Source organism: Diadema antillarum, unplaced genomic scaffold (genome assembly GCF_040938485.1).
Source record: "Diadema antillarum isolate AM-2024a unplaced genomic scaffold, OU_Dant_1.0 seq00000780_RagTag, whole genome shotgun sequence".
Taxonomy (NCBI): domain Eukaryota; kingdom Metazoa; phylum Echinodermata; class Echinoidea; order Diadematoida; family Diadematidae; genus Diadema; species Diadema antillarum.
In genome coordinates this window covers 28,943-55,246 of record NW_027271668.1, presented here as the reverse complement: position 1 = coordinate 55,246, position 26,304 = coordinate 28,943, and the positions used below count along the sequence as shown (strand labels likewise).

General features: G+C 38.1%; 2 protein-coding genes across 2 annotated transcripts; both read left to right on the top strand.

The window, feature by feature from the left end:
• Window positions 1-151: 151 nt before the first annotated feature.
• Window positions 152-21,337, top strand: LOC139739029 (ultra-long-chain fatty acid omega-hydroxylase-like). The gene is made up of 7 exons (XM_071649644.1): window positions 152-668; window positions 2,572-2,712; window positions 17,281-17,474; window positions 18,120-18,264; window positions 19,139-19,231; window positions 19,966-20,117; window positions 20,695-21,337. Exons 1-7 carry the CDS (start codon window positions 318-320, stop codon window positions 21,131-21,133), a joined length of 1,515 nt encoding a protein of 504 aa, XP_071505745.1. The 5' UTR covers window positions 152-317; the 3' UTR covers window positions 21,134-21,337.
• LOC139739027 (cytochrome P450 4B1-like) lies at window positions 9,439-11,019 on the top strand. The gene is made up of 2 exons (XM_071649642.1): window positions 9,439-9,641; window positions 10,581-11,019. The coding sequence occupies exons 1-2, from the start codon at window positions 9,439-9,441 to the stop codon at window positions 11,017-11,019; spliced, it is 642 nt and encodes a 213-aa protein (XP_071505743.1).
• Window positions 21,338-26,304: the final 4,967 nt, after the last annotated feature.

Here is a 26,304-nt window from a genome sequence, read left to right as displayed (position 1 = left end):
GAATATATGTATGTTGTTGGCTTGCTATTGCTTTTTCTTTTCTTTCAAAGTGCAGAGCATTTTCCTCCAAGAGGAAAATAACAGATATGATTATGCTCTGGCTTGCACAAACAAGAAAAGGCACTTTGAACTTTACAAAGGGCTCGATGACATACAATTCACCTCTATCAAAAGGTGCGGTATAGAAACGGACAAAACACACTCACAGATATATAGACATGCACATAACACATATTGTTAGCCTATACATGCGATAATAATACACAAAATACATTGACGCATATCAAAACAAGCGCTCGTGAATTCTGTTGCTCCAGATGCATTTTGGAAAGGATGCTGACGCCATAATGTCGTTCATTACGACCTTTTTGGGTACTGTTGCTTTATCAATCTTTGGTTTTAAGATAGTCCAGTCTATCCTGTCACTGGTCGCTACTCTCCGTCGTCTAGTATACATCCGACGACATCTTCCCGGGCCCAAGCCTCACTGGCTCTATGGCAACATCCGCGACCCGGGGTTCAACGAACCGGGATTTGTTTGGGAGCAAGAGGCCGTGAAGAAATACCGCAGACTGTTGGCGGTTTGGGTTGGATGGAAGCCCATGGTTATGCTAAACCATCCGGATAGCATCAAGGAACTCTTGAGTAGCACGACCATCGGCAAAATGGTATGTCTCCAGAAACAAGGTAGCTGAAAATCAGAGAAAATATTTATTTAAGTTCATATTTCTTACTCCTACTATGTTAAAGAAAATTTAATTGGCTGTCACAATGGTGGGTCAATAAAAAAAAAATGTGCATGAGTGAATACATTCGTTTTTGTCTTCTAAGGCATAAAAGTAAAAATTGCAAATATGAACAAGCAGTGATTCATGGGTTGGGACCTAAATGCTCTTCCACATAACGATGAAAGGAAAAGGCAAATTTAACACTATAAGAAACATGAATAAATTTTCAAAAATAATACATGTACTACGATCTCTGTAATGCCTCTGTAGCCTCTAACAGATAAAGCAAGGTTAAAAGCATTGGAGAAAAATGAAGAAACTTATGTCAAATCGAAAGTCGTCGTTTAGAAAAAAAAACAATACTAACAAAAATGGTAGAAATTTGAAATGTTATTTCAAATTAGGAATTGGCTCTTTAATTTGTCCCATGAGTTTTTAAATTCCTAGATTCAGACATGAAATTAAGAAATTCTGTCCATGTTATCATATTTGCGGCTTACATTCTATGTCTTTTGAAGTTTTAGTTGACCGAAAATTCTGACTCTCCCCCTTTAGTTTAACGCTTTGTCTTTGTTTGAGGATGAGAGATACAAGAGAAGTACGACTTGAATTTGCTATTTCATATCTCTCATTGTGTTAAATTGATCACATGTGATTGCTATCTTTAAGGGCATTTGCAAATGACTGACAAAATGTCAATTTCTGTCATTTTTACTTTTGTGCTTCAGAGGACAAAAACGAATATGTTTATTCATGCGTGAAGTTTCCTTTAGTATTAACCTACCAGGTTCAATGTAAATTAAATTACCTTCAATATGGTATATGATACAATAATTTTAATCTCAATCTCCAATCAAAAATAAGAACTAGAAAAAGTGTTAACTTTCTTTTTCATTTTGCTGACTGTTTAATCAATCACATCTACTGACTTTCATATTATTTACTGACCGATCGTCAATCGCACTCCAACCGCTGATATTCATTTGCTGACTTGAAAAAAAAAAAAAACTTTTTGACGGACCCTTTTTTCCCCGTTGAAGTTGTGACGCGTTGTGACACTGTAACTGTATCAAAGCTAGTTCATAAACCGATGACGATCGCTGACTTTTTATATTATTTGTTGACCGATTGCGAATACAGACTCAAACCGCTGACATATATTTGCCGGCTCTAAAACAACAACAACAAAAGAAAAACACCGCCTTTTTCGGAACCTTTTTTTTCGGTGTTGTGCCAGTTTAACTGTATCATTGCTAGTCCATAAACTAAACCAATAACCAATGACTATGGAACCAATGACTTTACTTGATATATATACATATATATGTATATGTATATATATATATATATATATATATATATATATATATATATACATATATATATGGGCTCGACTGTAAAAACATCATACTGAATGGAATGTAATCACGACTTCTTTGTACTGTACCATGGTTGCCAATACTTCGACAAACATAGAACCAATGACTTTGACCCCATCGAAAGACTATACTTAACGTTCGTCACAGGAGAAAAACACAAGCCACTGCTGCCGCGAAACTACAGATCCAGGGACATTGCGATTGATAGTCGTAGTCTTATTCTCGAGCCCCGCAACAGCTCTTCTTTCTCACTGTTAAATGAAGGCCGCTTGATTTGTTTTCGGAGGGTCTTCGCCAAGGTATCTCGATTTAAACAAGGTACTAGCATGAGGATACCTATGCAATAAGATCATGCTTTACCCATCTTCTTAGTTTCCTGAATAGTTTAAAGCTTCTCTGCTTGGTACAACATTGTTTTTTTGTTTGCTGAATGTATTCTGAATCTATTTTTTTTTTCCAATGAGGGTGACGAATACAAGGTATTCAAAGAATGGACCGAGGGCCTTGGAATCCTAGAGGGCGCTATTTGGAAGAGACACCGTCGTCTTATGACGTCATCGTTTCACTTTCAGATGCTGAAACGATACGTCGCCACCATAAATGAGGTTTGTATTCGCAAGAGTTCATGCTTGAACACCCCCCTCCCCACAAACACACACTCACACTCTCTCTCTGTACTATAGTGATTTAGAGAAATAATGTATAACTATATCGATAATAATAATGATGATAATGATACTAATGATAATGGTCTTGATAATAATAATGATGATAATGATACTAATAATGATGGTCATAATGATAACAACAATAGTAACTAACAAGGGTAAATAGCGCATTGAATGTCCCCCAGATTCTGCATGTGCTCACGTGAAGGGACGACCATGGTATACAAATATACAAATACAAATTGTAAAATATACAAATTGCAGGAATATTAGATATATTAAATATACACATTTAGAACATACAAATTGCAAGAACACGCTTTTGATAAGAGGGATACATGTACTTTCTGTTCCTATAGACTGCCGACGTCCTAGTGAACAAGCTGTCAAAAGCTGCTAACTTGGGAGAATCCATTCAACTCTCTAAAACAATGGCAAACTTCACCAGTGACGTCATCTTCCGCTGCGCATTCTCATACATGTCCCATTGCCAGGAACGAGAATCACGCATGATCAATGTCATCGACCAGTTGAATAGTGTTGTCACGTACAGGTATCAACGAAAACTATACTTTATCTTAACTTTCTTTATCGTGATTTCGTCCTTCCCCTCCCACTTCCTCTCTCGTCCTCACTGTTACTATACACCCTTTTTTTTCTCCTTAAAAAAAGAAATCCAATCCAAAATGTCATCAATTTCATAAGAAAGAGAAAACAATTCCCGGCAGAGCAGTACAAAAAATGATCAAAATAGGATAAGATAGGATTCGCTTTAAATCACCAAGTTGATGATGTCATGCTCTCACAATTCATTGATATTATTATTATTATTATTATTTTTTTTTTTTTTGGGGGGGGGGATGGATTTCCAATCTAAACACAAAGAATAAGAATCCCGAGTTCGATTCCCGCCAGGACTTACGTCCTTGGACAAGATTTTTTTTTCCAACCCTCCACGTCCCTCTCGACCCATTTGTCAGAACGGATCAGAACGGGCATCTGGCAACAGGCGCGCCGGAAGCAGTTTTGGATTGGGGGGGGGGGGCAAACATTGGAGGGGGCTCAAGATTAGACCATGCATATGTTACACAATATACACATACACACACACACACACACACGCACACACATCTATTATATATATATATATATATATATATATATATATATATATATATATATATTATGTAAAGTGGCGTACGATGGGTCGAAACATGGTGGGAACCATAAAGTAATTTTGACGGTCTGTATGCTTGTGCGTGTGTGCGTGAGCAATAATGGGACTACAATACATTACGGAATGTGATACATTCAACAACGCAGTCATTGAGGAACATTGTAAGTTTTCCTGACATGGATTATGGAATGACGGTGTGAAACAATCGACAAATTATATACCGTCAGCAACATTTAAGGTGAATGGCATAACAATAAAATGCGAGCGAGCGAAGCGAGCGAGCTTGAAAATTTTGATATTCTACAGTTCCAAAACTAGAGTTTTAATTGTAGCTATATATTTCGCTTTGGAAATAAAAGGGGGCGCATCGGGCTTAACTGCTGGCAATTATTGGCAGCAACATTAGGAGAATGGCATAACGATTCAATGCGAGCGAGCGAAGCGAGCAAGCTTGAAAATTTTGACATTCTACAGTCCCAAAACTGGGGTTTGTAGCTATATCTTTCACTTTGGAAATTAATGGGGCGGCGCATCGGGCGCAACTGCTGGCAATTACTGGCAGCAACATCAGGAGAATGGCATAACGATTCAATGCGAGCGAGCAAAGCGAGCGAGCTTGAGTATTTTGATATTTCACAGTCCCAAAACTCCCGTTTGTAGCTATATACAATGTATATCTTTCGCTTTGGAAATTAAGGAGGGGGGCATCGGGCGCAACTGCTGGCAATTACTGGCAGCAACGTTAGGAGAGTGGCATAACGGTTCAATGCGAGCGAGCTTGAAAATTTTGACATTTTACAGTCCCCAAACTCCCGTTTGTAACTATACCTTTCGCTTTGGAAATTAAGGGGGGGGGGGGGCATCGGGCGCAACTGCTGGCAATTACTGTCAGCAACATAAGGAGAGTGGCATAACGCTTCAATGCGAGCGAGCTTGAAAATTTTGACATTTTACAGTCCCAAAACTCCCGTTTGTAGCTATATCTTTCGCTTTGGAAATTAAGGAGGGGGGGGGGGGGGGCATCGGGCGCAACTGCTGGCAATTACTGTCAGCAACGTTAGGAGAGTGGCATAACGATTTAATGCGAGCGAGCGAAGTGAGCGAGCTTGAAAATTTTGACATTTTACAGTCCCCAAACTCCCGTTTGTAACTATACCTTTCGCTTTGGAAATTAAGGGGGGGGGGGGGCATCGGGCGCAACTGCTGGCAATTACTGTCAGCAACATTAGGAGAGTGGCATAACGATTCAGTGCGAGCGAGCTTGAAAATTTTGACACTTTACAGTCCCAAAACTCCCGTTTGTAGCTATATTTATCTTTCGCTTTGGAAATTAAGGGTTGGGGGCATCGGGCGCAACTACTGGCAATTACTGTCAGCAACATTAGGAGAATGGCATAACGATTCAATGCGAGCGAGCGAAGCGAGCGAGCTTGAAAATTTTGACATTCTAGAGTCCAACAACTGCCGTCGTAGCTATGTTTTTCGCTTTAGAAATTAAGGGGGAGGCGCACCGGGCTCAACTGCTGGATGCGAGCGAGCGAAGCGAGCGAGCTTGAAAATTTTGACATTTTACAGTCCAAAAGCTGCCGTTTGTAGCCATATTTTTTCCCTTTTATTCATATATATACATATTTATTTTATTTTCTTTGTTTATTCATTTATTTTTATTATTATTATTATTTTTTTTTTTTTGGGGGGGGGGCTTTTTGGGGGGCAAAAATGCGTTTTGCCCCCCCCCCCCACTTTTTGGATTGGGGAGGGCGGCCGCCCCCCCCCTGCCCCCCCCCCCCCCCCCCCCCCCACTTCCGGCGCCTATGTCTGGCAACGCTAGGGTAATGATACTGGCACAACTGGCAGGGTTCTCTAGTAGAGCAATGGAAACACTGAAGTGGCTACCCTGGATTACAAAAAATAAGACCTTATTATTACAATTATTAACACAGCATCTTCATTTTGATCTTAATTCCGGTGAAACAGAATATTCTAGTGAAAATATAAATGCACCGCCCATCGTGCCCATGCTATACCGCCAATCATATTCGTCTGTTCGTATATCGTCTAGAACATGTCTGGCAGAGTCTAGCAGCATTTTCAATGCTAACATTTCTACAATGACTACGGCAACAATATAAAAGTATAGAAATATAATTGTAGCGTTTCCAAAATGTGATCCTTTCTGTCTATCAATGCATTCATTATTCACACGTGTAAATGTTCTTTTTGCCCATATTTCAATGAAAACTTCAAAAACTTCAAAATGATCGACGAATCCATCAGAATGTACACTCCTCTGATGTTGTCCGACTTCGTCTTTCGACTGTCCCCGAAGCACAAAGTATGGAAAGATGGTATCCGCTACATGCACGGTATTCAGGAGCAGATTATAAAGGAACGGCGACAAAAGTATGCTATGGAAAAAGAGGTAAGTGGTGACGTCACAATTAAAGGGATGGTACAGTATTGGTGGAGATGAGAATTGGGCTTATAACTTTTTGCGAGATACCAAGAAAACACTTATGATATAGTACAGAGCATACCATTTTAAGAGGAATTCAAAGTTTATTTGATGAGAATCGGGTTTGGAATGACTGAAACATCCAAAACAAAGTAAAACAAAGCGATCGTAATAAAGTGTGGGTCCCACACTTTATTAGAATCGCTCTTTTTTGGATATCTCGGCCATTTCAAAACCAATATTCATCAAATAAACGTTGAATTCCTCATAGAATTACATGCTCTTTCATATTTCAAAAGAGGTTTCTCATTATCTCACCAAAAAATGTTAGAAACCTGAAATTAGGTCTCAACCAAAACTATATAATCTTCCTTTCTTCCTTTTTTTTTCAACTGAAGCATGACTTTGTATTATTTTTTTTTTGCCAGTATGCGCTCCTATGTTTATTGATACCATTTATTAATTGCAAAGACAAATGTTTTTTTTATTTTATTTATTTATTTATTTCACATATTTTGAAAGAGTTGCTTGCTCAGCAATGTCTGGTTTTCAGCAAGGCCCTTTTTAAAAACAACACATAAAATGTACGATACAGAAAATTAAAATTGCATAAATAATATACACATTTAGCTGTAAAATGTTACAGAATACATAAATCATTAAACAACAATTAAAGCTGAATACAACAATTCAATGGACATTATTAGACATCATAGATGAACTGTGAAATCATCAATTTATGTAACTGAAATGAAATAACACAATTTCAATTCAATTAAAAAACAAGTGAAATTACAAATCTGCGAATCCTATGGTAATGCACTGAAGAGTTACGATTATGTAGATGTTGTTTGTGTATATGTGTGTATGTGTATATGTGTGCGTTGTATGTGTGTGTGTGTGTGTGTGTGTATGCGTGTATGTGTATGTAGGTTTGTAAGTTCTGTTCTTTGTTTATGATATAAAACCTGATCAATCTTGTGTTATGTTTTTGTTGAAAAAGAAAAAAGAAGAAGAATGAAAATAAATTAATTGAATTGAATGAATTGAATTGAATACAATCCCTTTAAGCTAAGAAACTTGTCTATTTTTCTGACAGGCCAAATCAGTTTGTATGGGTTCATCTGTAGTTTGTAATGTTGATATTACGGAAATGGTATGAAACGAAACTTCGAGTCCATCTAAATGCTAAAAGTGAATGCTCCTTATTCAGTATATCAGTGTTCAGTGTATTCATCTGTGAATCTAAATCTCAGTGGGCTTGCAGATTTCTTCCTCTTCTTCCTTCTTTCCTTTTGTATTTATGATGCTCCAATTAATCTTCCCATGGATTTTTTTTTTCCAGAGGGGCCCACATTCTACAAGCTCTGTCTTTTTAGTGGGTCTCTCCATTTTTCGCACTTTAAGCAAGGTTATACATGAATTTCATTTCGACCACTTCTGTTTCTTTTTTTTTCTACAATGTATGATTACTATAAGGTCCTAAATTATTGTACAGTCTTTTCATTGTATAATGTTCTGTTTACCTTATTCTCTGTTGTCAAAAGAAGTGTAACATATATGTTTTGTCGAAAAATGAAATAAACTTTGAATTGAATTAAATTGAATTATCGTTTTAATTTGCCGTAGGAATGTTTGGAAATGATAGTGGAATTTATCGTTACTTGCACCATTTATCATTTTCTAGAATATATCGCTTTAATCATAAAAGGAATTCCTTGGGGATCACAGAGCCCAATTCTATAGACGCAAGCTTAGGAGAACAGACATCGTGTTTTATCCAAAATTGGCCATTCGTGATAGAAGGTAATTCACGAAAAGGAGGGATGAGAGCTGAATGTGATGATTGCCTCCTCGGATATAACTAAAAATAAGATTTTATCATGCACACTTCATCACTGAGTTATGCTGCGTTGTTATTGTCCCCATGTCTTGTATTCAAATTGTTCTATCGTGTACCATTAAAAGCTTTTGTGAAAAAAAAAAGGTTTTTCAAATCAATGAAATATCTCCGTAATGACTAGGGTCTATAGTGTTTGCTGACGGCTTGTTGAATTTGTTGAACTTCTTGACAACCACACAATAGAAATGCTCGATGGTGGAAATCCCGTTTAGATGCTCCTACTTTGTTATTGTCAGGTCGTAAAGGCTAATTCATGTCATGTGAGAGTATGAATCAGCGGGTCAAGTCTTGACCAAAGTATTATTGTATTTTGTTTGTGGTTGTATCATCCTATTGCATCACTCTATAAAGCCCCAAGAGAAGGTGCTGGATTTCCTCGACACGTTGCTGTTGTCACGAGATTCAGATGGTGAAGGACTGACTGACAAGGAGATCAGAGACGAGGTGAAATCGCATCCCTCTTTCATAGACTTTGAATACAAAAGATCAACGGTAATAAAACGGGAACATAATTGTAAAGCATGATATGCTTCTTGTTTCAATATCAACTCGCTGGAGGAATGATATTATTCTAAGGTCATTATCCTTATTATTCACCTGTTTTTGATAGTCATCTCCTGCATTTCTATCACATTTTATGCATAATATGTTTAAGTTGTCTCTTGAACAGCCGGTACGAGAAACCTTAAATTGTAAAATGCATGATGATACCTGGTTGCCTTCATTTTGTGTTATGAACAAAAACAACGCTGAACATTTAAGTCAGTCATTTTCGTATTTCCAAGTATTCAACCAGTAAATTCACACATTACAGTGTACAATTCGATAACTTTCTTCAGTTGACTTTGTGTTACATTCTTGTATGAAAAAGATTAGAAGAAATGAGATAGGTTTCTGATAATGAAATCGAAGTTATTGAACAAGAGAATGCAATGTACAGATGTCTTTGTCTACTGTGTTGGAGGAATTTGTAAAAAAAAAAAACCAAAAAACAACGTAGAAATAGTGTGAAAGTGTGTTGTTGGTTTTTTTTTTTGTCTCTTTGGTGCGTCAAATTTTGGCACCAAGTTTGATATTTAACCTTTTTTCGAACATCTTCCACAATCAAGGCATTTTATAAACGTATCAATGACAACAAAATTCAACTCGTGGATCTGCAAACCGTTTCTGTTGTATCAGGTCAACTTGTTCATCCTTGCTGGGTCAGACACTTCCTCGAGCGCCCTCACATGGTTCTTCCGCGTTATGGCCAAACATCCCGAGGAACAGGTTCGAGTTCAGGAGGAGATCGACCGAGTGTTCGCGGGCCGAGATGACGACAACGTGACCTAGTAAGAGACTCAAGGCATAGTATGATTAACACGACTGAATTAATTTCCATGTATTCAATCTTCCTTCCACGAAAGTGCACGAGAATGTGGCAGCAAACTTGTATAGATATCGAAATTCTCATGTTGCCCTATTCGTCTTCCCTCTGAATCAGAGGTGGCAAATAAAGAGGCTGCACTATCCAAACAAAAAGAAACAGTACATTATTTTGTTATTTTCAGTCCCATGATTCTTTACAGGAAATGGTAAATAGTCATCATAATCCGCGATCACATTAAAACTCATATCACGTGACTGCAACCACTTTACACTTTCACGGATAGCATCACAATTTATACCGGATTATCGGTCAGGGATCATCCTTGCCATCTCTTGCATTAGGCCCTACCAGATAAACACAGAGGGTACATCTGACATGATCCTTGACGTTCCTGGCGGGAAAGTTTTCATTGCGGAGTTCACTGTTGAAAAAACCTTAGATCCTTTATTTAAAGGTACCGTGTGCCGTGTACCGTGTATAGCTGCCGAATACACTCGGATGTGGATGTGGGTGTGTTGTTGTTGTTATTATTTTTTGTGCCCTTCAACTTCCGAATCTTGCCAAAGGCGTACATCATTGTCCGTCGCATGGCAGTTTGCACTGTCATTATTCACTCGTATTGTTGAAATGTAGTGAATTTCAAGTCAATGTTATAAATACGGACCCCCGGTGTCGACGGAGTGGCTCGGATGCTTCGGATGCTATGTACATGGAGTAAACGGTGCCTTCAAGGAAAAGAAAAGACCCAAACGTTACTTTGATTATCAACATTTCTACGATTTTATTTTGTTTTATTCTGTCGCGCGTTCTTTAACTATTTACTTGTTTATGTATCTGTACTGTTATCTGTTTTAAAATTGAATTATCTGATTTGCTACTTTTATACATTCCTTTTTGCCAGCAATGACCTCAACGAACTTATCTATACGACTCAATGCCTTCGGGAATCGATTAGAGTGTACATGAACGTCCCGCCCTTCCGCGTACTGAGGGAACCGATTAAGGTAAATGGATTCAGCATTCCCGCGGGAACCGAAGTCATGGTGCACAGCTACCAGATCCACCACAATCCAGATGTGTGGGGTGACGACCACATGGACTTCAGACCTGACCGCTTCGAGAGGGCCAATGTCGAGAAGCGAGACCCCTTCGCTTTCGTCCCCTTCTCGGCTGGACAACGGAACTGCATCGGGCAGCAATTCGCCATGGAGGTGCTCCGACTGACTGCGGCACGAGTCTTCCGTCGGTTCAGCGTCAGCCTAGTCAAAGACTCGCTGCCCATTTATAAGATCGTCACCAAGCCAGAGACCGAAATCCTCCTCAAATTTCATCGCCGCTAGGTGCGCCTACCCATTGAATCTCTGGTATCATGTATACAAATAGTATCGTCCTGCAGCGCAGCAGTAAACCATTCTTTGACTTTGAAAAATGAACGTTAAGACAAGTTAAACCCCTTGCAATTTAAATGAGTAGACTTTTGGCATGTACCTATAAAGACGGTATTAAAAAAAAAAGACATACGCACCCACACACTCACTCACATTTATATGTACTTGTATAAATTGTTATGCATTATTTGATACGCATACGAGAAGTAGCAAATTAAGGTGTGCAACTGAATCGTTCTGAAAACTGTAGTTACTACCCAATACTATTACCATCCGCAATTGACTCGGTATTAGGTTCTGGTGTACCCTTCGTACTGCAGTATTTGACAACACATTATGCAATCTGATTCTGGTTACATTTAATTCATAACCCCCCCCCCCCCCCACATGGACCCTGATACCACACACCCAGCAAACATTCTACCACTTACAATTGTGTACCCTTTGGATCAGCGAAAGACGGAAAATGACCGCCACAGAGCCCATTATTTGATGGAAATGAAAAGAAAGTTGAATTAAATTGAATTGAATTGAATTGAATTGAATTATTCTGTACTCTAATAAACAATCCTCCATATCTCAACCGGCGGCATTCTTTGTCATCATTTTACCTCACCTATGCATGTATGTATATATGAATGTATCATATATATATATATATATATATATATATATATATGTATATATAATATATATATAATATATTTATATATTTATATAATATATACATGTAATATAATATATATATGTTGATAAGGTAGTCCACGTGTTGGCAAGATAAAAAGATAAGTAACAAAGCTGCAACAAAGTTCATGCTGTATTCACCAACGGTTTATTTCTTCACACAAATTTTCGAGCGTCTCGCCGCCCTTTCTCAAGTGTTGATACTGAGAGAACAATATCAATAACAATAACAATAACAGAATTTTGTTATTGTTCTCTCAGTATCAACACTTGAGAAAGGGCGGCGAGACGCTCGAAAATTTGTGTGAAGAAATAAACCGTTGGTGAATACAGCATGAACTTTGTTTCAGCTTTGTTACTTATCTTAATTATATATATATATATATATATATATATATATATATATATATACATATGGTTACATGAAAGACAAAGAGAGTGGAGGGAGAACTCGTTTACCATGGAAATGGATCCAGTCAGGGCCTGATTTGGGCGGGCTGCCCGGCCAGTATACAGATAAGAGATCGCTTTTCGAAAGGGTTTCCGACACGGTACGAGTACGCTCCAAATATTCAAGCCTCAGAGTATATAGACCTAAATAGCAAGAGTCACCCATAGCGTGGGCATCCATACATGGGCTCAATTCATGACTATGAACGTTTGCGATATCAAAGCATCCAATTAAAAGTGTGTGCTCGTTCTGTACATGCCTCCTCGAATAGGAAGAGTATATTGCTTAAACGGAAGGTAAGCAAAGGAATTTCCTGGACACTTCAGTATTCAGTACCACTGTACCAGGGAAATACAACATTTATATTTATCACGCCCGCATTACAATTAATCTCATTTAACACTTACTTCCAAAAGATATGACAGTTACATCTTGTAATTTCATAAACGACAAGTAAACCCACACAAATGAATTATAATATGAACTTCGTTTCTTATTATACTTCAAAATCTGTTAAACAGTTCTTGTAACTGATGAATGGTTGGGGAATCTATGCTTCTTGCAACACTATTTCCTGTATCAAAACTCTGCTGCTCGGGTCCTCAGTGGAACGTTTCGGTCCTCCAACATTACCCCAGTTCTTAAAAATCTTCACTGGCTATCAGTATCCAAAAGGATAACGCTTAAAATTCTGCTCCATTCATGGAAAGCAGTACATTCTTCAGCTCCATGATATTTGCGAAACCTTGTTTCAGAATATGTATGTCACCGGCAGAAACCTCCGTTCATGTAATAGTCAACAATTAACAGTTAAAAGAATGATCTCGACTTTCAGAGAATACGAAAAATCAACTTATGAAATAATACAGAGCATGCTATTCTAACACGAATTCAAAGTTTATTTGATAAAATCAGTTTTGGAATGACCAAAGTAAAACAAAGCGATCATAATAAAAGATGGGTCCAACCCTTTGTTACAATCGCTATGTGTTGGATATCTCAGCCATTTCAAAACCAATTTTCATCATTCATTATAAATGATGAATTCCTCTTGGAATTACATGCTCTTTTATATTTCATAAGAAGTTTTTCATTATCTCACAAAAAAAATGTTAGAAAAGAGAAGTGAGGTCTCAACCAAAACTGTACGATCCCTTTAAGTTTGACTCACAAGAATTTCAAAGCTTGATTGGTTCAAACATTTCAGACATGAGATGGAAATGACATCACGATAGATGAAAATTAATGACAATGTTAGACTTTGGATACCAGCCATTGATGTCTTTACTTTGTCCTCAGTCCAGGACATGAAAAGCGTACATCCATCGCTTTGCACACTAAAATCTTCCCAGTAACTTCACTCTCTTTCCTTTCTTTGGGTGAGGAGAGGTTAGAAGTGCGAACCCAAGAAGTAGATGGGAAAGAAGAAAACATTGTTTAAGAGTCGTGTTGAATTAACCTGAGCCTTGACCTTGCAAACTTCGCATCTTGTGAAGGATAAATAGTCTCTTCGACAGGGCGTTCAGGACAGGAAACTTTATTATGAAAACGGCTGGCATTAACAGACTATCAGCTCCTTCCCTTCACTTCTGCCTCCTGATATTTTTTTTTTCACCTGCTGCAAATTCAAAGAAATCCCTGTGCATAAGATATTACTTTCTAGTGCCACTCATACATATTAATGCTATTTGAAACTCGAGTTTAGCATCGCAATGCAAAATCGTTCTTTTATGTGTCTGAATGCGGCTTGGTATGTTGTATATATATACATACCCCATTCTTTACGTGGCCTACAAGGTAACTTATGTGTAGCTTAATTTTCTCTAAGCGTTTATCTCTGAATCTCGTACAGCATTCTACATTGTTGCTATCACGCTTCAGATAGATGTAATCATATAAAATACTCATTTTCTTTACAGAATTCTCTACGCGGGGTCTAGTCAGTGAAAATTGTTTGAACCACGGGAGCACTTCATAATTTTTGATAGAACTCAAGACGTTTACGATGGCAGTTACAGCAGTTAATGTATAGTGCAGTTTTTTTAAAGCACATCTTGAGGAAAAAATAATCTGTTTTAAAAGGGACCGAACATTCTTTATGTACAATGTGATTCGATGTTATCCCTGTTGGTAGTTCAGTAGGAAGAGTTTTATGTCTACATTTCTTTTACATTCTCTCGAGACGTCTGCTTTGGGACTGTGCGTAAAACAAATTAGCTTTCCTATGGCATGCCTACCAATATAAACATAACAATATGCTGATTGGACAGCCGGATATCTTTGCAATTTTGTCATGTTTAATGTCATTCATTCAACTGGCGTTCACTCCATTTGTCAGACAAAAAAGAAAGTATAATGGAGAGAACTGTGCATTGTTGGTTTGCGATTGCTTTTTCTTTTTCTTTTTCTTTTCTTTCAAAGTGCAGAGCATTTCCCTCCAAGGGGGAAAGAGTAGATATGTTTATGCTCAGACTTGCACAAACAAAAAAGCGCACTTTGAACTTTGCCAAGGGCTCGATGACATACGGGGTACGAGTCACCTCTATCAAAAGGTGTGGTCTAGAAACGGACAAAACACACTCACAGATACACAAACATACACACACACACATTATATATGTAATACATGTGATGGTAATACACAATACACGTTCACGCACAGCGAAAAAAGAGCTCGTGAATTCTGTTGCTCCAGGTACTTGTTTGTAAAGGCTGTGGACGCCATAATGTCGTTCATTACGACAATTTTGGGAACTGTTGCTTTATCCTTCTTTGGTTTCAAGATTGTCCAGTTTCTCTTGTCACTGGTCGCTACTCTTCGCCGTCTAGCGTACATCCGACGACATCTTCCTGGACCCCAGCCACACTGGTTCTATGGCAACATCCACGACCCGGGTTTCAACGAACCGGGATTTGTTTGGGAGCAAGAGGCCGTGAAGAAATACCGCAGACTGCTGGCGGTGTGGGTTGGTTGGAAGCCGATGGTTATGCTAAACCATCCGGATAGCATCAAGGAACTCTTGAGTAGCACGACCATCGGCAAAATGGTAAGTCTCTGAACATTATCCCGAAATCAATTTGGCTGAAAGTCAGAGAGAATGGCCACCTGAGTTAGCCTCAATTGAGACCAATGTTGGCAGTTTACTGATTACATTTCCAATCCTCGTTATAATTCTCACTCCTGCCATACTTGACGATGAAGAGGAGTCATTCCACGAGACCGACACCACGGCCCATAAGTTCGACATTGAATAAAGGTCCGTGAGCTAGTCCTAAAACCCTTCAGCCATACAGCCCATGAGCTCGACACTAGGCAAATAAGGCCAATGAGTCCAACACTAGGCAAACAAGGCCGACGAGTTGGACACTAAGCCAAATATATATATATATATATATATATATATATATATATATATATATATATGTATATATAAGAGTTCGACACAAGGTAAAAACGACCCACAATTTCGACATTACATCAGCACCTGATCACGGGGATTAATGTGTCGGTCTCAGTGGGGCTCAGTGGGGCTCAGTTTCGGACTCATGGGCCTTACTTGCTGAGTGTCGAACTCATGGGCTGCATGACTCGAGGACTATATGATTCGTGGGTGCGAACTCGTGACGTGCACCCGATGAAATTGAGTTTTGTGATACCATCAAGTCTTGGGGTCATGACAGACTTAGTTTAACCTTACATATTAAGAATATACGTTTTTACATCGTATCCCTATATAGATATGATAATTTTCAATCTATAGCCTTTATATTTTGAGAACATTTCCAGAGGCCATAAGAAGTGCAAAAAGTATGCATTATCTGAAGAGGCTGGCCCTCCTAAAATTTTCTTACCGTATTTAGTACCTAAAATCATTGAATCTTTTGGAATGTCTTGTCCATGGCAACCTCCTCAAACAAAACAATTTCAATTTCATTCAGGAAAGGGGCCTATATTCTGCAAAGTATGCCATATTACAATATTATGACATAAAATCATTAGAACTATGTCTAGCAAAGCACACATCGTTGGCATTTTCCTTGAATTTGAATGACTTGAGGAAAGCTTTTGACATGATTGCCATAATTATGTCAATCCATAAATAATCTAAATTGGGCGTAGGATGTGCATTGTCCTTTTTTGGTTTAAACATTGCTTTCCAAATAGAAACAGTTTAAGTGTTTATCAAAAGTTTATTCCCGCTTTGCTATCACTAACTTGTGCTGTGGCCCAAGGTTCGATTCTGGAACTCGTCCTTTTTGCGTTGATAAATGTGTAATGAACTAAATGTGTTCTGAAGTCTTTTTTTTTCCCCAATAAGGGTGACGAGTACAAGGCATTCAAGGAATGGACAGAGGGCCTTGGAATTCTAGAGGGCGCTGTTTGGAAAAGGCACCGTCGCCTTATGACGCCATCGTTTCACTTTCAGATGTTAAAACGATACGTCGCCACTATAAATGAGGTTTGTCTTCTCAGGGTCTTCATACATGCATACACATCTATACATACATCCACACCCAAACACACATACACACACAAATGCACAGTTATTAAATCTCCAACGATGTATTTCTGCTTATTTATCTACATACCTGTCATTAAGCAAAAAATAAGAATAAAAAAGATAAAAAACATACCCATCTAACGATTATCATACAGGTATTGTGTTATGCATCTTAAATACCCTAATTATTGCTCGATATTGAATAAGTAAATACGACTTATTTACGAGAGTAGTGTTCAGTGAAAATAATCGTTGCAAATAGTAGGCATAACGTGCTGTCAGACTGAACGAAATGAATTTAAACATTGAGTTTCAGAATAGTAATGTCAACCATATTGTTAGCTTTGCACTTTCTATTGAGGCTACAGTTGGAGAAATAAGGCATGATATTAATAACAGTATTGATGATAATGATGCTAACAATAATGATCATAATGGTAATAACAATAATGATTGACAACGCTATATATCGCAAAAACACTGTCCCTTTTCGCTACTAAAAGAAGAGGGAAGACAACAACTGAATATGCAAACTACAAGAGTAGGCCTATACAATTATATTTTCTGTTCCTGTAGACTGCCGACGTCCTAGTGAACAAGCTGTCGAAAGCTGCTGACTCGGGGGAATCCGTTCAACTCTCTAAAACAATGGCACTCTTCACTAGTGACGTCATCTTCCGCTGCGCATTCTCGTACATGTCTCATTGCCAGGAACGAGAATCACGCATGCTCAACGTCATCGACCAGTTGACGAGTGTTCTCACATTCAGGTATCAAGGAGAAATCATACTTTGTCTTTATCTGTGTAGCTGTGTACTTTATCTGTGTACTTAAACTGTGTAGGAACAGTATAACCCCAGTCTTTCCTTTCCACTCTTTCCAACCTCCCCCCCCCCCGCTCCCCTTCCCTCTTCACTACCTGTCTCATTCTCACTGTCCATATACACTCTTTTCTATCCTTTAAATTAGAAACAGCGTCTTCATTTTGACCGTAACACTGGTGAAGCAATATTATATTCTAGTGGAGAAATTATCCATCTGCTCTTATATCGTCGAGCAGTGTTTTCATTGCAAATATTTTAGCAATGACTACGGCAACAATACAAGAATATATAGAACATAATGTACACTCCTCTGATGTTGTACAAATTCCTCTTTCGAGTGTCCCCGAAATACGTACATCTGTTTGTATATCGTCTAGAGCATATCTTGCAGTATCTAAGAGTGTTTTCATTAGAAATATTTCCGCAATGCTACGGCACTAACATAAAAATATATAGAAATATACACGTAGTGTTTACAAAATATGATGCCGTTTTCTATCTATCATCTTCTATCATAATCATTCACACGTGTAAGTGCTCTTTTGCCCATATTTCAATAAAAACATCGGAAATCAACGACGAATCCATCAGAATGTACACCCCTCTGATGCTGTACGACTTCGTCTTTCGACTGTCTTCGAAACACAAAGTATGGAAAGATGGTATCCGCTACATGCACGGTATTCAGGAGCAGATTATCAAGGAACGGCGACAAAAGTATGCCATGGAAAAAGAGGTGAGTTGTGATGTCACAATTAAGCAACGGAACCAGCCTATCAGTTTTCCTTGACGAACGTTTGAGGACTTTTTCTGACAGGCCGAATCAGATTGTATAGATCCTTGTGAATGATCTATCTTAATTTTCGTGGTTTGTAATGTGGAAACAAAAGAAATGGAACGAAATAAAACTGCTCTCTATCTGAAAATGAATGCTGCTTATTCAGTATTGTATGAATTTGCAGTAGAAATGTATGGAAATGATCATAGTGGAATTAATCGCAATGTGCATGTTTTAGTTGTATTATTTTCTTTGAAAAAAAAATTCTTGTTTTGATCAAATCCTTTTGGGATCACAAAGCCATTTATAGACTCAAGCTTTAGTTGAATACACATCAAGTTTATTCCAAAATTGGCGATTCGTGATCGAGGATGACTCGTAAAAAGAGGGAGGGGAGATGATTGTGATGCCTCCTCAAAAATGTATATAAATGAAAAGAATAATCATGCACATTTCATAACTGAGTTGTGACGTCAAACCATTTATGCTGTGTAGTTATTGCCTCACGTATCATCTATTGTTCTGTCGGCTGTTGTTGTTGTTGGTTTTTGTTTTTTTGTTTTGTTTTGTTTTTTTTTTTGGGGGGGGAGTAGTTTTTCAAATCATATCTTATCTCCAGAATATTACTCGTGCCTGCTGACAACTTGTTGACTTTGTTGAATCCTTTGACAATCACAAAATAGACTTGGTCGATGGTGGATATCTCATTTGAATGCTCCTACCATTGTTATTGTCTGGTCGTTAAAGCTAATTCACAACCACTAGAGAAGCACTCCGAGAGCGCATTGTAGTTTATTTCAGTTGTCTCATCCTCTTTGATCACTGCATAAAGCCCCAAGAGAAGGTGCTGGATTTTCTCGATACGTTGCTGTTGTCTCGAGATTCAGATGGCGAAGGATTGAGTGACAAGGAGATCAGAGACGAGGTAATCAAAGCTTAGCGCCATCATGTAGAAGAACAAACAGAAGAAAATTTGTGCTGAACATTCACTCTTAAAACATCCGAGTCAGAGCTGACCCGGAACTGGGGCCGTTGGGGTCACACACCGTTCCGGGTCAGAAATGACAAGGAATGGGGTCAGATATGACCCCATTCAGAGTCATGAGTTGTGTCAGGGTGACCCCATTCGGGGTCTTCATGACCAAATTCCAAGTCATTCTTGACCCGGAACGGTGTGTGATCCAACGGACCCAGTTCCGGGTCAGTTCTGACCCGGATTTTTTTAGAGTGTTTAACTCAGTCATTACTTGTTTCCAAGTACAAGTATCTGCACTATCAAATTCAAATATTACTCAATAAACTTGTTCAGTTGCCTTTGCGTTACATTCTTGTATGGAAAATGAATGCAGAAATGAAATAAAATCTATCAAAAAATCAAACTTATTTGAGGCAGCAATGTGAATCCGCATGTTAAGAGACGACTACGCTTTGTTTACTGCGTTTGATGGAATAGGGTGAAACAACGTATAGAAATACATATTGTACTATAAAAGCTTTTTTTTTTCTCTCTCTCTCTCTCCCTCTCTCTTAGCGCCTCCAGTGTTGGCACCAAGTTCGACATTTATCTTTTTTTCGACTATAATCCGCAATTATGGTATTTTTAGATAATAGTAACGATGACAACAGAATTAAACTTATGGATTATGCAAACCGTTACAGGTCAACGTGTTCATCTTTGCTGGAGCAGACACCTCATCCAGCGCCCTCACATGGTTCTTTCGCGTTATGGCAAAACATCCCGAGGAACAGGCCCGGGTTCAAGAGGAGATCGACCGAATTTTCGCGGGCCGAGATGACGACAACGTGACATTGTAAGTGTGAGAGTGTCAGGGCGTAGTCTGGTCTACTGATATATCATTTCCATGTATTCCATAAGAGGGCACAAGAATGTGGTAGCACGCGTAAACCTGTATATCAGAAAAATCTGTTCATGCCGTGTTGCCCTATGATTCCTGTTTCCTCTAAACTTAGGCCTAGATGTGGCAAATAAAGAGCCTGCATGCCCGTTCATTATCCAAACGAAAAGAAACAACGCTTTTGTTACTATCAGTCTCACGATTCTTTACAGCACTTGGCAAATTATCATCATAAAACACGATCACATAAAAACCAATATATAGTGTGACTGCAACCCGGCCCTTTTACGCTTTCACGGATCGCATCACTGATCATCCCGGACTATCGGTCCGTGCAAGTGTGAAAGGGGCCTCGAGAAGCCCACACGTTTGATCATTAATATTAGGCCCTACTTGAATTTTTTTTTCCATTTTTCTTTTTTTTTTTCTTATCTAGGCCTATTATATTGATTATGTATCTGTTCTACAATTTGTTTTCAAACTAAATTAATTGATTTGGTCCTCTTTCTATATATTGTATTATCAATGCCAGCGATGATCTCAACGAACTTACCTACACGACTCAATGCCTTCGAGAATCGATGAGGGTGTACATGAACGTCCCGCCATTCCGCGTGCTGAGGGAACCACTTAAAGTGAATGGATTCACCATTCCCGCGGGGACCGAAGTGATGGTGAACGGCTACCAGATCCACCACAATCCAGATGTGTGGGGTGACGACCACATAGACTTCAAACCTGACCGCTTCGAGAGGGCCAACGTCGAGAAGCGAGACCCCTTCGCTTTCGTCCCCTTCTCGGCTGGACAACGGAACTGCATCGGGCAGCAATTCGCCATGGAGGTGCTCCGACTGACTGCGGCACGCGTCTTCCGTCGGTTCAGCGTCAGCCTGGTCAAAGACTCGCTGCCCATTTATAAGATCGTCACTAAGCCAGAGACCGAAATCCTTCTCAAATTTCATCGCCGCTAGAGTTGCTGTTACAAGATAGTCATCTGAACATGGATGTTTACAAATCGTAGAAGATGTAAAGATGCTGGAGTCGAAAAGGGTCATGTGCTTTCGATCCAGGCAGAATCTTCGTCAGAGGCAAGTTGACCATCAATGACCGTCATCTTGCCTCTGACGATCGAAGATTCTGCTGGGATCGATCAAGCTAGGAGTTGTGAAGTTTAGATTAGGTAGTAAGGTCAGTGCTCCTGATGTGTATCCCTATACACGTAATGTTGTGAAGTTTAGATTAGGTAGTAAGGTCAGTGCTCCTGATGTGTATCCCTATACACGTAATGTATAGAATCCGTCTTACAATAAATCATAGTTTGATAAAATGAACATTAAGAGAACCTTATCCACCCTTTAGTAGTAATTAAGTATAGATTCTCATCAGCCACCTCCCCCTTACCCTTCTAAAAATTCAAGCAAGCAAACAAACAAAAAAACAAACGAAAATTCAGATACGGGCACAAGCACCCACTCATGGTAATGGTCCTCTAGCCGCATTTAAATGTACTTTTTTGGTAATTCTTTGTACTCTTCATTGTTAAGTAACGTATGTTTTAATCTTCTGGAAAAAATGTTAATCATTAAATCGAATATATTATATGAATACATACATTTTTTATGTGTATGTCTACGTCCGAATGAGTATATTATTTTAAAAAGGATCATTTTCCTGTTGTGAAATCGTTCTCTCATGAAATGTTAAAGAATATTACGCTGTCCTCTTAAGAGTTCTTTATCTATATATATTTTTTTTATTTTATTTTTTTTTTTTTTGGGGGGGGGGGTAGTATGTTGGAATAAAATGGAATCAATGAAAGAATTAAAAAAAATCCTTTAACTAAGTTATAGACGTATGCTCTTTAACTGTAATCAATATTTGCAAAGGAGCATTTCATTGACTGAATTGAATTGAATCTCTATATAATACATTCTGCTCGTACTTTAAAGACGTTCATTTGAACAAAATCAAACAGTTTATGTCAATGGGTATTTTTGTAATGAACGTCATGGTTTTTTTTTTTTGCAAAGTGCTTGAAATGCCCAACTCCAATACGATTGCTCTAGTTTTCTTTCATTTCTTTTTTACGCGTGGATCAACTTTTGCTCTAAAACTTTTAGTTTTATACGGCTTCTATCATTTCTTTTATTGTTGTTCTCTCTTTTCCCCTTTTTTTAAGCTGCGCACAAAAACCCACTATTTTCATGTAAGAAAAAAAAAGAAAATATGGAAAACACACAAGTAAGCCTCCGCAATGAAATGCTACTCTTTATTTATAATCACTTTTTTGTGCCATCCGCAAGGTTATCGGAAACCCCCAATCTGGTGTGTGCATGAGCCTTGATTTATTTGAAATGAACCGGAAAGAAATTTAGACCGAGGTCACGAAGGAAAGTCTTTTGACTTCGCCCTAGGCACCACGAACCTCCCGCGTGACTCTCCGCCTCCCTGCCTCCCGGTTTTGTTGTTCTAAAATGCTATATGATTCTGAAAATTCAATGTCACTGGGGGTAGATATTGTAACGCAGTTTCCTGGCATCACACTCCAATCTTTATAAGCACTTTAAGCTTTTGCCACACCATGTATTTCATCAAGTCACTGTCAGAAGCTCATTGAGCCTTTCACTTGCCATGGAGAATATATCAAGGGATATTTTTCGTTTTTCATGCTTAATCATAGATGAACTTTATACAGATTTGTAAAATGCAGTGTATACAATAATTCTGCCTTTCACAGGGTCTACATAGGTTGAACTGCAAACACCAAGATCTATTAGCTGTTCAGTTTTAAGTTAAACAAAGCACAGTCTCGCCCTGTCTCGCTTTTCATAACAATCTTCAGTGCTTTTTTGCAAACTTCATCTTTATTTTCAGTTATTTCTGACTTTGTGCTTGTGTCGATTTCTTTGCTGGTGCTTTTTTCCCCTTTAATTATCCATGCGCTTTGAAGTTTATTTTCTTGAAATTCTTTGCTCGCTTGAGGTGCACGAAACTTAAGAGATGATTGTTTTTTTTTTCTTTTCGAATATCGGAGGCGTTACGAACGCATGATGAGTTTTCGACGTGTACAGTATACATTTAATTTGCTTTATGTGGAATGTGAAACGCGTCATTCATATCCAAAATCAGTATGTTCCTTTTTGTTTTAGATAAAACCCTGTATATGTCGTCAGGTTATCATGATCTATAGTTATGTGTAAAGTAATTCCTGTTATCAGCTTAAACTGTGTTTTACATTCTATCTGTATTTTAAATGTTCCTGCTTTATTAGCACTGCTGGTATACATGGTCGCTGATTATTTGCTTGCTTTTTCTCTTTTGATACATGAAAAATCATTGTAATGGCAGACCCTGTAGAGGATCAGTTTTGCTAATTCTGAATAAACAAAACGCCTGAATTTTACCAGTTTCTGACATAAAAAAAAGACAGAGTGTTTATATCAAGGAGACAAAAGTCTGTAAGGGGGGAAAAGTCGGTTATTAGGATGCTCTGAAAATATATCTGAAAAACACAAGCACAAATAAACACACACACGCACACACACACACACACACACGCTTGACACCCAATCGACTCTGATGACAGATAACATGGGTACATCATCCGCCCAAACATGCCAAAGACGAAGTGCTGATTCGTTCTGCGTCATCGGTTTGTTTGATGGATTGTTTCGGTGTTTGTTTGTTTTTCAATGATGTGAACAGTTTAGTCAATGGATTGTAATTGAATGTCAGTGTATTTACAAACGAGAAGGTGAATGTTAGCGAGGGATGAAAGTTGAATTTTGAGTTTTCTACAATTTATCTCCTTTCACGAATGAAATTTGAAAGATCGCAAGTTACTGCTGATCTATGATTTTTAATCACAACATGTTGCATGTTGGGGAAAAGGACTACGGGACTCGAACCACGGGTTCTTGCTATTTCTAGTAAGATTTAAATATATATATATATACATATAGATGTAACTGTCAGATAATTATGAAACCGATGTGTATATGCATAGGCCTTAATGTTTTCCTTAATCATTTACATTTTATACGAATCTATGTTACTTTCATTTTCTATCATCAGACTCAGTCAAGGAATTTAGAAAAAACAAAACAAAAACCTATTATACAGCCTGTACATGCGTTAAACTTCATTTCATTGTCTGTGTTAGCCACATCACACGATCATCACCAAATTCAAAGTTACAGATCCGCAGCTTTTGAGCCTCATGCATTGTATACGCGCAGTGCATATCTAATTTGATGTTTGCCTGTATTCCGTTCGCAGCTTGATTGAGACTGTTTTTTTATGCCGTAAAGATTGCGCATAAAAATAAAAACCAGCAATGACTCATAGCCTTTTATAGTTTGGTACTATCTGCCAATCCTTTGAACTTTTGGATAGATGAATCTGATCACATCAAGCTCGAAATGAACGTCATCATCATTATTCTTGATTTTCTTCTTATTACTTTTATTTCAATCATTATGCCATGCAAAGAATATTTTGCCTGCTGCGATACCATACCTGTGAACCAACAAGTTCGTTCGTGAAAATGATATTAAGAGTATAAATGTTTATGATTCTTTGCTTGAAAAAAATGTGTATATTTATGATGCTTCGCAACACAAAAAAGACCACCACTGAAACAAAATGGTAAATACGCACTCCTTCTTTTCTTTTTTTTTAATCTACGCTTTTATATTTGTGGGATTAATTGGCGCTTACTTTCGGCTGAGGCGGAGCGATGGAGGGATGACTGCTTCTTGTTAAAGTCATTATGCAAGTGTCTTTCTTTATTCACTGTTCTCCAATATAATCCAACGCATTTACACTTAATACATCATGTTTAAAACATCCCCCCGTGACTTTTCGGTGGTTGTTTACGTTTGCACACATAAGAGGTGGTGAAGACAAGGGGCATGAGAAGCGGAAAGGAAGTGGGAATAGAAAGTTGCTGTCAGCATGTCAGAAGATTAGTTGATCTTGTCCAGAAACAGAAACCAGAGAACTGATAAGGAGCTTGACTTAGGAAGGGTGGCTGTGAGATGGATGCAGTGTCTGGGAAGGATGACTATGAAAATTAATGAATGAATGAGACATATTATTGTCCACAGCTGCATCATAAAAATGAACATAATACTTCTTGCACAGACACAATATACGCGTCTTTAATTGGTTAATGATTCGTTGATAATGTGTCTGTCGAACAGAGTTCAACGAAAATTGAAGAGCAAATATCCGGGTATGTGTATTGCACTGAAATTCTTTACAACGTGGAAGAGCGAAAGCGGATTGGACACTGTGTTCGAGATACGATCTGTTGTAAATCAAAGAACAGAGTACATCACATATATGTACGTGACGTCTTACCTTGTCCTATTTTTGTTTAACCCAACCCTGTAAGCACTTGGTGAGAGCTATCAGAAGGTACAGTCAACACTGCACTTCCTTATACGCACCCTAACTGCCAAACTCACTCACTCTTGCCTATTTCCTACACGTTGACCGTAATTATGCCTGCTTTTCAGAGGCCGTCATTGAAATCAAGCATCCCCTAAACATGGCGGTATCCATTATTTTTGTTCGTAATAATTTGACTGAATAATGAACGATTTCCCAATTTTTGTAGTTTACTCCAATACGCACAATATATTGCTCATATCATTTTTTTTAATTTGTTTGTAACGTTTTATTCACTTTGTGAAAAACGCAGTAATGAAATCAATCTGTCAATCAAACAAACAATCAATCAATCAATCAATTAATCAATAAAACGATCAATCACTCAATAAATCAAACAATCAATCACTTAATCAATCAATCAATGGATGAAACATCTGATACACGCTATTTGTTGTCATTTATGCTCTTGTAATCTGTATACATTTTTACATGCTGCTCTTGCGGTAAGGAACGAAATGTGAAAATTCAACAAAAATATGATATCTACACGTAAAATGAGAATCTTCAATTGCAGTATGATAATTATTCGTTTCGTCATTATTTCAGACGAGATATTTCCGTGGTGATAAGCTTAATAACAATTTCGTTTAAATCGAAAATCGTGTAACGTGTAAACCATAGTTTATACGTTTCTTTCTGGTCTCTCGTTTGATTAGCTAGTTAGAGGCATACCCTTTTTGCCCAT

Excerpts from the sequence above, each read along its gene's own strand:
- LOC139739029 (XM_071649644.1), top strand. The coding sequence starts at position 318 with ATGCATTTTGGAAAGGATGCTGACGCCATAATGTCGTTCATTACGACC. Across the intron at positions 18,265-19,138 it reads AGTATGCCATGGAAAAAGAG|CCCCAAGAGAAGGTGCTGGA; the intron begins GTGAGTTGTGAT and ends CACTGCATAAAG. Across the intron at positions 19,232-19,965 it reads ACAAGGAGATCAGAGACGAG|GTCAACGTGTTCATCTTTGC; the intron begins GTAATCAAAGCT and ends AAACCGTTACAG.
- LOC139739027 (XM_071649642.1), top strand. The coding sequence starts at position 9,439 with ATGACAACAAAATTCAACTCGTGGATCTGCAAACCGTTTCTGTTGTAT. Across the intron at positions 9,642-10,580 it reads GATGACGACAACGTGACCTA|CAATGACCTCAACGAACTTA; the intron begins GTAAGAGACTCA and ends CCTTTTTGCCAG.